General features: G+C 38.4%; 2 protein-coding genes across 4 annotated transcripts in view; both read right to left on the bottom strand.

The window, feature by feature from the left end:
• Nucleotides 1-7,649, bottom strand: part of LOC133659799 (gap junction gamma-1 protein-like) — a 43,427-nt gene extending 35,778 nt beyond the window's left edge. Inside the window, exon 1 of one of the 2 annotated variants that reach the window (XM_062062555.1) lies at nt 7,252-7,649. The gene's annotated coding sequence lies outside the window, so the exon portion shown is untranslated. The other variant, XM_062062564.1, reaches the window with a different exon arrangement.
• A 3,477-nt stretch (nt 7,650-11,126) lies between these two features.
• The window catches only part of stk11ip (serine/threonine kinase 11 interacting protein), a 40,262-nt gene continuing 37,904 nt past the window's right edge, over nt 11,127-13,484 (bottom strand). For both annotated transcript variants that reach the window (XM_062062270.1, XM_062062262.1), the window contains exons 25-26: nt 13,231-13,457; nt 11,127-11,590 (exon numbers count right to left, since the gene is read on the bottom strand). In XM_062062270.1, coding sequence (XP_061918254.1) covers nt 11,450-11,590; nt 13,231-13,457 — 368 coding nt within the window. In that variant the 3' untranslated portion in view covers nt 11,127-11,449. The remainder of the gene's footprint in view (nt 11,591-13,230; nt 13,458-13,484) is intronic.

Below are 13,484 nucleotides of genomic sequence, written 5' to 3'. Positions count from 1 at the left end.
TTTTCAACCCATATTCAGTTGAATATGCTACAAAGACAACATATTTGATGTTCAAACTCAAACATTTTTTTTTTTGTGCAAATAATCATTAACTTTAGAATTTGATGCCAGCAACACGTGACAAAGAAGTTGGGAAAGGTGGCAATAAATACTGATAAAGTTGAGGAATGCTCTTCAAACACTTATTTGGAACATCCCACAGGTGTGCAGGCTAATTGGGAACAGGTGGGTGCCATGATTGGGTATAAAAGTAGATTCCCAAAAAAAATGCTCAGTCTTTCACAAGAAAGGATGGGGCGAGGTACACCACTTTGTCCACAACTGCGTGAGCAAATTGTCAAACAGTTTAAGAACAACGTTTCTCAACCAGCTATTGCAAGGAATTTAGGGATTTCAACATCTACGCTCCATAATATCATCAAAAGGTTCAGAGAATCTGGAGAAATCACTGCACGTAAGCGGCATGGCCGGAAACCAACATTGAATGACCGTGACCTTCGATCCCTCAGACAGCACTGTATCAAAAACCGACATCAGTGTGTAAAGGATATCACCACATGGGCTCAGGAACACTTCAGAAACCCACTGTCAGTAACTACAGTTCGTCGCTACATCTGTAAGTGCAAGTTAAAGCTCTACTATGCAAAGTGAAAGCCATTTATCAACAACACCCAGAAACGCTGCCGGCTTCTCTGGGCCCGAGATCATCTAAGTTGGACTCATGCAAAGTGGAAAAGTGTTCTGTGGTCTGACGAGTCCACATTTCAAATTATTTTTGGAAATATTCGACATTGTGTCATCCGGACCAAAGGGGAAGCGAACCACCCAGACTGTTATAGGCGCAAAGTTGAAAAGCCAGCATCTGTGATGGTATGGGGGGGCATTAGTGCCCAAGACATGGGTAACTTACACATCTGTGAAGGCACCATTAATGCTGAAAGGTTTTGGAACAACATATGCTGCCATCTAAGCGCTGTCTTTTTCATGGACGCCCCTGCTTATTTCAGCAAGACAATGCCAAGCCACATTCAGCACGTGTTACAACAGCGTGGCTTCGTAAAAAAAAGAGCGCGGCTACTTTCCTGGCCCGCCTGCTGTCCCGACCTGTCTCCCATTGAAAATGTGTGGCGCATTATGAAGCGTAAAATATGACAGCGGAGACCCCGGACTGTTGAACTACTGAAGCTCTACATAAAACAAGAATGGGAAAGAATTCCACTTTCAAAGCTTCAACAATTAGTTTCCTCAGTTCCCAATTGTTTATTGAGTGTTGTTGAAAGAAAAGGTGATGTAACACGTTTATTGAGTGTTGTTAAAAGAAAAGGTGATGTAACAGTGGTGAACATGCCCTTTCCCAACTACTTTGGCACGTGTTGCAGCCATTAAATTCTAAGTTAATTATTATTTGCAAAAAAAATAAATAAAGTTTATAAGTTTGAACATCAAATATCTTGTCTTTGTAGTGCATTCAACTGAATATGGGCTGAAAAGGATTTGCAAATCATTGTATTCCGTTTATATTTACATCTAACACAATTTCCCAACTCATATGGAAACGGGGTTTGTATAAATGCATGCCCTAGTAAACAAAAAAAAAAGTAATTTATTTTGATTGTTACATTTTGAAGTACATTTGTGCAGGTGGGGGCGAATGTAACCATTACCAGAGCTGTACACAGTTACAAGTTAGAATGCAAAAAAGGAACAAAAATTGCACGCTGGTCTTAAGGATTTTAAATGATAGGCAAACAAAAAAAAAAGTGCAGTTCCTCTATAAAGTTCTTGCCTAGGGTGCCATTAAAAGCTAGAAATGGCACTACCAAAACCACTCAGAGTATTCATGGTCACCTGCCAGCAGTTAACAAGCTGCATCACACTGCAAAAACTGAAATCTAAGTAAGATGAAATATCTCAAATAAGGGTGATATTTGCTTATTTTCTGTCTGATAAGATCATTCTTCTCACTAAGCAGATTTTATAATAGAGTGTTTTACTTGTTTTAAGGGTTTTGGTTCTAAATGATCTCAGTGAGATATTACAGCTTTGTTGCTGAGATTAGATGACCTATATTGAGTAAAACATGCTTGAAACTAGAATATCAACTGTTGCAAAGCTGTGTCATCAACACTCACAAGTATAAAACTACTTTTTTAAAGTAATAATTTTTATTTTCAAGCATGAAAAAAAAAAATCATGATTTTGACACAATTGTGTCTCATAATTAAAACAGATGACAGCCAAATGGACTTTGCTGTTTTATTTTCAATGAAACAATAGAAAATACGTAGTCATATAGTAGTACAGTTGGCACAGTACAGTAAACTGACAGTTAATATTTAAACATTTAACATGTGACATTTCTAACAATATTGAACAGTAATAGTTCATGCACATTCAGATGAATTCTTCAAAATGACAATTAAAATTGTTTTGGCCGGGGGCCGGGCTGTATATATGCGCACTAATTGACTGAAAGAGCACGCACTTGGCGCGATGATGTCATGTTATCCATGGAAAAATGCATTTTTAGACCATGTGATTTGCCTGAGCGGCTAGGACAAAATTATTTTTTTAATTGAAGTACCCCCTAATAAGGGCAAAGGATTTTTGGTTGGAAAAAAAGAGATAAAGAAGTAAAATACAGCAATATGTCATCAGTTTCTGATTGATTAAATTGTATAACAGTGCAAAAATATTGCTCATTTGTTGTGGTCTTTCTTGAACTATTTGGAAAAAAGATATAAAAATAACTAAAAACTTGTTGAAAAATAAATAAGTGATTCAATTATAAATAAAGATTTCTACACATAGAAGTAATCAACTTAAAGTGCCCGCTTTGGGGATTGTAATAGAGATCCATCTGGATTCATGAACTTAATTCTAAACATTTCTTCACAAAAAAAGAAATCTTTAACATCAATATTTATTAGAGATGTCCGATAATATCGGCTTGCCGATATTATCGGCCGATATATGCGTTAAAATGTAATATCGGAAATTATCGGTATCGTTTTTTTTTAGTATCGGTATCGTTTTTTTTATTAAATCAACATAAAAAACACAAGATACACTTACAATTAGTGCACCAACCCAAAAAACCTCCCTCCCCCATTTACACTCATTCACACAAAAGGGTTGTTTCTTTCTGTTATTAATATTCTGCTTCCTACATTATATATCAATATATATCAATACAGTCTGCAAGGGATACAGTCCGTAAGCACACATGATTGTGCGTGCTGCTGGTCCACTAAAAGTACTAACCTTTAACAGTTAATTTTACTAATTGTCATTCATTACTAGTTTCTATGTAACTGTTTTTATATTGTTGTACTTTCTTTTTTTATTCAAGAAAATGTTTTTAATTTATTTATCTTATTTTACTAATTTTTTTTAAAAGTACCTTATCTTCACCATACCTGGTTGTCCAAATTAGGCATAATGTGTTAATTCCACGACTGCATATATCGGTTGGTATCGGTAATTAAAGAGTTGGACAATATCGGAATATCGGATATCGGCAAAAAGCCATTATCGGACATCCCTAATATTTATGGAACATGTCCACAAAAAAAACTAGCTGTCAACACTGAATATTGCATTGTTGCATTTCTTTTCACAGTTCTTTTTGACAGACATTTAAAAAAAAATCTCACATACCCCTTGGCATACCTTCAAGTACCCCCAGGGGTACGCGTACCCCCATTTGAGAACCCACTGGGCTAGGAGAACCTGAGAGTAACAAGCGGTTGCCTTGTTGCCTTTCCATTAAGAACAATTAACTAGTTTTTAGTGTAAGTTTGCTGGTTTCAAGAAATGTAATGCCGAGCGCATATCATTATGTCAAGATAATGGCACTAGCATTTACTTCATTTAAGAATATTTTTCAACATATTGAGCAAAAAGGTCTCTTTTTTTCTACCAAGAAAAGTGCACTTATTAGTGAGAATATACTTATTTTAAGGTATTTTTGGGTTCATTGAGGTTAGATAATTTGACTTGTTTTGGAGAGTCTTGACAAGCCAAATGTTCTTGTTCTATTGGCAGATAATTTTCCTTAGTTCAAATAAACTACCCCTCATTTTTGTATTTTTTTCCCTTGTTTACCAAGAAAAGTGCACTTGTTATTAGTGAGAATATACTTATTTTAAGGTATTTTTGGGTTCATTGAGGTTAGATAATTTGACTTGTTTTGGAGAGTCTTGACAAGCCAAATGTTCTTGTTCTATTGGCAGATAATTTTCCTTAGTTCAAATAAAATACCCCTCATTTTTGTATTTTTTTCCCTTGTTTACCAAGAAAAGTGCACTTGTTATTGGTGAGAATATACTTATTTTAAGGTATTTTTTAGAGATGTCCGATAATATCGGCCTGCCGATATTATCGGCCGATATATGCGTTAAAATGTAATATCGGAAATTATCAGTATCGTTTTTTTTATTATCGGTATCGTTTTTTTTATTAAATCAACATAAAAAACACAAGATACACTTACAATTAGTGCACCAACCCAAAAAACCTCCCTCCCCCATTTACACTCATTCACACAAAAGGGTTGTTTCTTTCTGTTATTAATATTCTGCTTCCTACATTATATATCAATATATATCAATAGTCTGCAAGGGATACAGTCCGTAAGCACAAATGATTGTGCGTGCTGCTGGTCCACTAAAAGTACTAACCTTTAACAGTTAATTTTACTAATTTTCATTCATTACTAGTTCAATCAATCAATCAATGTTTATTTATATAGCCCTAAATCACAAGTGTCTCAAAGGGCTGTACAAGCCACAACGACATCCTCGGTACAGAGCCCACATACGGGCAAGGAAAAACTCACCCCAGTGGGACGTCGGTGAATGACTATGAGAAACCTTGGAGAGGACCGCATATGTGGGTAACCCCCCCCCTCTAGGTTTCTATGTAACTGTTTTTATATTGTTGTACTTTCTTTTTTTATTCAAGAAAATGTTTTTAATTTATTTATCTTATTTTACTAATTTTTTTTAAAAGTACCTTATCTTCACCATACCTGGTTGTCCAAATTAGGCATAATGTGTTAATTCCACGACTGCATATATCGGTTGGTATCGGTAATTAAAGAGTTGGACAATATCGGAATATCGGATATCGGCAAAAAGCCATTATCGGACATCCCTAATATTTATGGAACATGTCCACAAAAAAATCTAGCTGTCAACACTGAATATTGCATTGTTGCATTTCTTTTCACAGTTCTTTTTGACAGACATTTTAAAAAAAATCTCACATACCCCTTGGCATACCTTCAAGTACCCCCAGGGGTACGCGTACCCCCATTTGAGAACCCACTGGGCTAGGAGAACCTGAGAGTAACAAGCGGTTGCCTTGTTGCCTTTCCATTAAGAACAATTAACTAGTTTTTAGTGTAAGTTTGCTGGTTTCAAGAAATGTAATGCCGAGCGCATATCATTATGTCAAGATAATGGCACTAGCATTTACTTCATTTAAGAATATTTTTCAACATATTGAGCAAAAAGGTCTCTTTTTTTCTACCAAGAAAAGTGCACTTATTAGTGAGAATATACTTATTTTAAGGTATTTTTGGGTTCATTGAGGTTAGATAATTTGACTTGTTTTGGAAAGTCTTGACAAGCCAAATGTTCTTGTTCTATTGGCAGATAATTTTGCTTAGTTCAAATAAAATACCCCTCATTTTTGTATTTTTTTCCCTTGTTTACCAAGAAAAGTGCAGTTGTTATTAGTGAGAATATACTTATTTTAAGGTATTTTTTAGAGATGTCCGATAATATCGGCCTGCCGATATTATCGGCTGATATATGCGTTAAAATGTAATATCGGAAATTATCGGTATCGTTTTTTTTATTATCGGTATCGTTTTTTTTTTTTAAATTTTTTTATTAAATCAACATAAAAATCACAAGATACACTTACAATTAGTGCACCAACCCAAAAAACCTCCCTTCCCCCATTTACACTCATTCACACAAAAGGGTTGTTTCTTTCTGTTATTAATATTCTGGTTCCTACATTATATATCAATATATATCAATACAGTCTGCAAGGGATACAGTCCGTAAGCACACATGATTGTGCGTGCTGCTGGTCCACTAATAATACTAACCTTTAACAGTTAATTTTACTAATTTTCATTCATTACTAGTTTCTATGTAACTGTTTTTATATTGTTGTACTTTCTTTTTTATTCAAGAAAATGTTATTAATTTATTTATCTTATTTTACAATTTTTAAAAAAAAGTACCTTATCTTCACCATACCTGGTTGTCCAAATTAGGCATAATAATGTGTTAATTCCACGACTGCATATATCGGTTGATATCGGTATCGGTAATTAAAGAGTTGGACAATATCGGAATATCGGCAAAAAGCCGTAATCGGACATCCCTAGTATTTTTGGGTTCATTGAGGTTAGATAATTTGACTTGTTTTGGAAAGTCTTGACAAGCCAAATGTTCTTGTTCTATTGGCAGATAATTTTCCTTAGTTCAAATAAAATACCCCTCATTTTTGTATTTTTTCCCTTGTTTACCAAGAAAAGTGCACTTGTTATTAGTGAGAATATACTTATTTTAAGGTATTTTTGGGTTCATTGAGGTTAGATAATTTGACCTGTTTTGGAGAGTCTTGACAAGCCAAATGTTCTTGTTCTATTGGCATATAATTTTCCTTAGTTCAAATAAAATACCCCACATTTTTGTATTTTTTTTCCTTGTTTTTGAACACTGACTTGTTGCAGTGCACCCATTGTGGTGAATCAAGTGGAGCAATCTTTGTGGGGAGTCTGTGCAAAAGCATCCAGACACAGTGGAGTCCTTTTAACATTCTTGGCTAACCCGAAGCAGAAAGTTAGTATTTTAGGGTTCAAGGAGCAGACATGGAGGCCACATGTGTCCGCGCCGTGCGCCACAATGTCGGCCAAGCCAGCATCCAGTGGGCACTCTGGAGGAGGCTTGAGTGGACCGAACTAAACCCAAGACTGATGAGCATCGCTGGGCCAACACTTTGGTGGTTAAACCAAAAATAAATTTAAAAAAATCCCGCGCATTCCACAATGAAGTGAAGGCAAAGATGACTTACGAAATAAACGACTGCTAGCTTGAAACCTCCAACATTGGCCACTCGACACACTCAACTCCCGACAACTTTCTGCCTCCCCCCGACAAAAAAAAGCTTCAATACTCAACTAAAAGGGAAACAAAAGTGTACGTCCGAGAAACTACAAACACCCACCTTGTGCGCTCCTGACCGCGCGTCTCGGCTCCGAACACTTAATTGCTCCACCAGGTTGTCCTAATTAGCGCCGCAGGCTTGCCTTCAGTCCCGAGTCCATGCAGTCCGTCGCGGCCCCCCTTGTGCCGGGCTCTGCTGCTCCAGAGGAGTCCTTGTGGCTCCCGCGGGCTCCTGGCTCAGTCGTGGGTCGTTCGCGAACGAAGCCGCTCTTCAAAGCTGCTCTTGAATGTGAACGAGCCGTTTCTTTTCTCTCCGATGTCAGAGTCGCGCTTATTGGTCAACATGTGTGGCGCCTTGGAGAAAATGAAAACTAGAAAACAAATACCAAAAAACATACATTTTACACATATTTTGGTTGAGATCTGATTAGCCATGAAAGCCGGACTTTTTTTTTTCCTGGAGCCGAGTCAAAAGAGCCTACTCCCTTAAAAGAGCCGACATTGCCACCACTACTGTGTAAGCTCATCCTTTCTCGGGTGAAACCTGAGAGCAGCGGCTTTTTTTTTTTTTTTTTTTTTTTTTTTTTTTACCCCAACACAAAAGTTGTTTTTAAAAAATGACAAAGTTGTGCAAGTGTCCCCAGTTTTCCCAAATGGACTTTGGAGGATTTTTTTTTAAATAGACACAACCTGTTTTGTTTTGTTGTTTATGCTTGATGCAATCGTATGTGCACATTTTTAGTTTTTTCGTTGTGTTTTACTTTTTAAAGTTAAAAAGTTAAAAGTACCAATGATTGACACACACACACACAAGGTGTGGTGAAATTAACCTCTGCATTTGACCCATGGGAGGTGAGGGGAGCAGTGAGCAGCAGCGGCGGGCCTGAGAGCAGCCGCATTTTTTTTTTATTTTTTTTTTACCCCAACACAAAAGTTGTTTTTAAAAAATGACAAAGTTGCGCAAGTGTCCCCAGTTTTCCCAAATGGACTTTGGAGGATTTTTTTTTTTAATAGACACAACCTGTTTTGTTTTGTTGTTTATGCTTGATGCAATCGTATGTGCGCAATTTGTTTTATTTATGGTACAATTTTAGTTTTTTCGGTGTGTTTTACTTTTAAAGTTGAAACATTTGTATGCACGTACAACACTTAAGACCTTCATTATATCTGTATGTGAAATTCAATTATGGAATGGATTAAGCAAAACAATCAAACAGTGTACTAATATGATCCACTTCAAGAAACTCTTCAAACTTAAAGTGTTTACAAAGTACAAAGAAGAAGATCCATGATAAATATCTGAATTTATTTCATCCATCTATTCTTTCATTCTCAAAATAATCTTACTTCTCTCATCATATGAAATATGGCTTACTTCACCAATTATTATTTATTTTTATTGTGATTACTTATGGAGTATATTGTGAATAAATTGAGAACAGGAAGTGAACAAAAGTTTTAGCAACTGTTATGTAAAAGAAAAGAGGCAGGATTAAATAAGCTCTGCTTCTTCCTACTCCTTTTCGAGTAACTGGAAATTGTGATGTATCATGTTGTATGCTTGCATGTTCGAAATAAACTCAGACTCAAACTCAATTTCAAAGTTAAAAAGTTAAAAGTACCAATGATTGACACACACACACTAGGTGCGGTGAAATTAACCTCTGCTATTGACCCATGGGAGGTGAGGGGAGCAGTGAGCGGCAGCGGCAGCGGCGGCCGTGCCTGGGAATCATTTTGGTGATTTAACCCCCAATTCCAACTCTTGATGCTGAGTGCCAAGCAGGGAGGTAATGGGTCTCATTTTTATAGTCTTTGGTATGACTCGGCTGGGGTTTGAACTCACCACCTACCGATCTCAGGGAGGACACTCTAACCCAGGCCTGAGCAATTATTTTGACTCGGGGGGCCACATTTAGAGAAAAAAATGTGTCTGGGGGCCGGTATATCAATTTTTAGGAGCACTAATATACAACCTCACAATAATGTCTGATTGAATGCTAAAAACGTTATGACAGACCGCCTTAAAAAACGTAATAGAATTGTACGTTTTTCTATGAACGATAAAACACTGAATATTGACAAAATATGAATGTCACACCCCCTTTCGATCGACATATTTTACAATCAAGTGAAACGCAACAAAAATGCAACAAACAGTGAATTATGAACACGGAGGGTACAAAACAAACCCACCTACAATCTGATATATCTGATACATCACTAAGCTTTAGAACTTTGTTGTGAAAATCTCCTTCCGCGTCTGTGGAAACGCTTCCCGCCCACACTGCTTGGTGCCTCGTCTGAGCTGCTGTGACGTAGATTACCATAGTAACTAATTAGATGACCATAGTAACTAGTATACCATCCAAAAGCGCAGATTCCAATCATTGAAATACTTTGTATAGTTCAAGACTTACGGTCATTAGAAAACATCACCGCACATCATAATGGCAGCTACACTTTCCATCTTAAAGATCTCAAAAAATTATTTAGGAATGTCCGGCGGGCCAGATTGAAAAGCTCAACGGGCCTTAATTTGTTTAGATCTGCTTTAATTACAAGGCCACTGAGCAGCTAGCTATGTAGGAATGACAGCTGATTGCATCAGCTTTTTGCTCCCCTTTTTAATGTCTTTTATGTCCTTTGTTGATGTTGTAACCATATTTGTGTGGACTTTTTGTACCTGCATTGCAACCACATCACTTCCCCATCGCGGGATTAATAAAGTATATCATGTTGGCCCTGCGATGAGGTGGCGACTTGTCCAGGATGTACTCCGCCTTCCGCCCGAATGCAGCTGAGATAGGCTCCAGCACCGACCACGACCCTGAAAGGGATAAGCGGTAGAAAATGGATGGATATCCTAACACCCATGGTGAAGCAGTGGCCCTTTGATGTTTCTGTCCCCAAGGGGGGAGGCGTGACAGAAACTAAAACTGCTGACAAATGCTAAGGTATCTGAACAAAAAACGTCAACATCTTAGCTTTGTGTTATATTACACCAGTGGTTCTTAACCTGGGTTCGATCGAACCCTAGGGGTTCGGTGAGTCGGGCTCAGGTCAAGAAACACCCGACTCGTCGTGTAAATAAAAACTTCTCCCTATCGGCGTATTACGGATACGGCAACAGCAGAAGTCACACTGATTTGCAGGTGTGTAATTTGTTGTGAGTTTATGCTCCGTGTTGGTTTTGTTCTTTGAACAAGGTGATGTTCATGCACGGTTCATTTTGTGCACCAGTAAAAAAAAACATGGTAACACTTTAGTATGGGGAACATATTCACCATTAATTAGTTGCTTATCAACATGCAAATTAGTAACATATTGGCTCTTAACTAGTCATTATTAAGTACTTATTAATGCCTTATTATAACCCTAACCCTCTAACCCTGGCCCTAACCCTAACCCTAACCAAATAACTCTAAATTAAGTCTTTGTTACTTACAATATGTTCCTCATACTAAAGTGTTAACAAAAACATATAACTTTGTCTTGAATTTGAAAAAAACAACATTTTATTTTTCACTAAAGAAGGGTTCGGTGAATGCGCATACAACACTTGTGGGGTTCGGTACCTCCAACAAGGTTAAGTTCCACTGTATTAGACGAAGGTAATTAGTGCAACAGGCAATACTTCAGCTCATAAATAAGGAACCTTTATACGGGAGCTATTTCTTCAAGAAGCAATGTAAACAACATGTATGCAACAGAGCGTGCTCGCTAGATTTGGAGTAGGCTACACGGGTTCAGCGGAAGGTGATCCGGGTCTCCAAAAAAATCATGTGCACAACACATGTTGAGCGCTGGTGGCAAGGAGAAATATTTACACTCTGGAGACGGTTAATGCGGCGTTCACATGATTCGGACACACGGCTTCACTAAGCTCCTGGGCAAAATACCCAAACAAGATGGAGTAAAAAGCAGAACACGGAATCTATTTTCTCTCAGTCTTGTATTTGCATGAATACCCGTGTTAAGAAAGGAAATTGAAAGACGGCCGTCCACTCTACGATGCTGGAGAATAATTTAGCTGGTTGGAAATAGGGTCGAAAAAGTGCATTTACAATTCCCTTAGCAAAATAAAAGAACATTTGGAGTTCCACGAGTACAAGAAAACAAAAACACACTTCATCGTTCCAACGTCCCAAGCCTCCATCTGGGTGCCAGAATGCCTGAAGGATAGAAGGCCTGCTTCATTTGAACTTGATTTTTTTTCTGTGCAGAGAGCAAATACAGATGACATTTCCTGCCTCTTATTAGGTCTCTTTTTCGTGTTCGCTGGTGAGCAGCCGGACACCAAACATATCCTCCCACTGTGTTCTGACCCATGCCAGCAGAGACTGCAGGAGCTCGAAGCTTTCAGAGCGCACGCGCCAGGTCTTCTCCTCTTTCTGCGTCTTGAAGATGGAAAGAAAGAGCCGTCAATCAAGTGGATTCTCGCTAACATTTAGAAACCCTGTTTCCATATGAGTTGGGAAATTGTGTTAGATGTAAAAATAAACAGAATACAATGATTTGCAAATCATTTTCAACCCATATTCAGTTGAATATGCTACAAAGACAAGATATTTGATGTTCAAACTGATAAACTTTATTTTTTTCTTGCAAATAATAATTAACTTAGAATTTCATGGCTGCAACACGTGCCAAAGTAGTTGCGAAAGGGCATGTTCACCACTGTGTTACATGGCCTTTCCTTTTAACAACACTCAGTAAACGTTTGGGAACTGAGGAGACACATTTTTGAAGCTTCTCAGGTGGAATTCTTTCCCATTCTTGCTTGATGTACAGCTTAAGTTGTTCAACAGTCCGGGGGTCTCCCTTGTGGTATTTTAGGATTCATAATGCGCCACACATTTTCAATGGGAGACAGGTCTGGACTACAGGCAGGCCAGTCTAGTACCCGCACTCTTTTACTATGAAGCTACGTTGATGTAACACGTGGCTTGGCATTGTCTTGCTGAAATAAGCAGGGGCGTCCATGGTAACGTTGCTTGGATGGCAACATATGTTGCTCCAAAACCTGTATGTACCTTTCAGCATTAATGGCGCCTTCACAGATGTGTAAGTTACCCATGTCTTGGGCACTAATACACCCCCATACCATCACAGATGCTGGCTTTTCAACTTTGCGCCAATAACAATCCGGATGGTTCTTTTCCTCTTTGGTCCGGAGGACACGACGTCCACAGTTTCCAAAAACAATTTGAAATGTGGACTCGTCAGACCACAGAACACTTTTACACTTTGTATCAGTCCATCTTAGATGAGCTCGGGCCCAGCAAAGCCGACGGCGTTTCTGGGTGTTGTTGATAAACGGTTTTCGCCTTGCATAGGAGAGTTTTAACTTGCACTTACAGATGTAGCGACCAACTGTAGTTACTGACGGTGGGTTTCTGAAGTGTTCCTGAGCCCATGTGGTGATATCCTTTACACACCGATGTCGCTTGTTGATGCAGTACAGCCTGAGGGATAGAAGGTCACGGGCTTAGCTGCTTACGTGCAGTGATTTCTCCAGATTCTCTGAACCCTTTGATGATATTACGGAGCGTAGATGGTGAAATCCCTAAATTCCTTGCAATAGCTGGTTGAGAAAGGTTTTTCTTAAACGGTTCAACAATTTGCTCACGCATTTGTTGACAAAGTGGTGACCCTCGCCCCATCTTTGTTTGTGAATGACTGAGCATTTACTTTTATACCCAATCATGGCACCCACCTGTTCCCAATTTGCCTGTTGTGGGATGTTCCAAATAAGTGTTTGATGAGCATTCCTCAACTTTATCAGTATTTATTGCCAACTTTCCCAACTTCTTTGTCACGTGTTGCTGGAATCAAATTCTAAAGTTAATGATTATTTGCAAAAAAAAAAAAAGTTTATCAGTTTGAACATCAAATATGTTGTCTTTGTAGCATATTCAACTGAATATGGGTTGGAAATGATTAGCAAATCATTGCATTCCGTTTATATTTACATCTAACACAATTTCCCAACTCATATGGAAACAGGGTTTGTATTACAATTTCAAGAATGGCTCACCTCGTCGTACAGCTTGACGTCCATCTGACGCTGCTCACTAGGCCACATGTGGACCGAGCTCACACAGCTGATAGGCAGCGTTTCCAGAATGGAGAAGCCCCCGCTGCTCGGTTCCTGCTTGCCGTTGACCGTCGTCGGGTTTGTGCTCTTCCTCCACTGGTGATCCTCCCTCAGCAAGTACAGAGTCTCTCGAGTCACCAGCACAGTCGTTGGCAACCACATGTCGCCTGGAATAACACATAAAGTCATTTAAT

Source organism: Entelurus aequoreus, linkage group LG01, assembly GCF_033978785.1.
Source record: "Entelurus aequoreus isolate RoL-2023_Sb linkage group LG01, RoL_Eaeq_v1.1, whole genome shotgun sequence".
In the NCBI taxonomy this organism is placed as follows: domain Eukaryota; kingdom Metazoa; phylum Chordata; class Actinopteri; order Syngnathiformes; family Syngnathidae; genus Entelurus; species Entelurus aequoreus.
The sequence above is the reverse complement of the archived record's forward strand: the minus strand, read 5'-3'. Positions and strand labels throughout refer to the sequence as shown.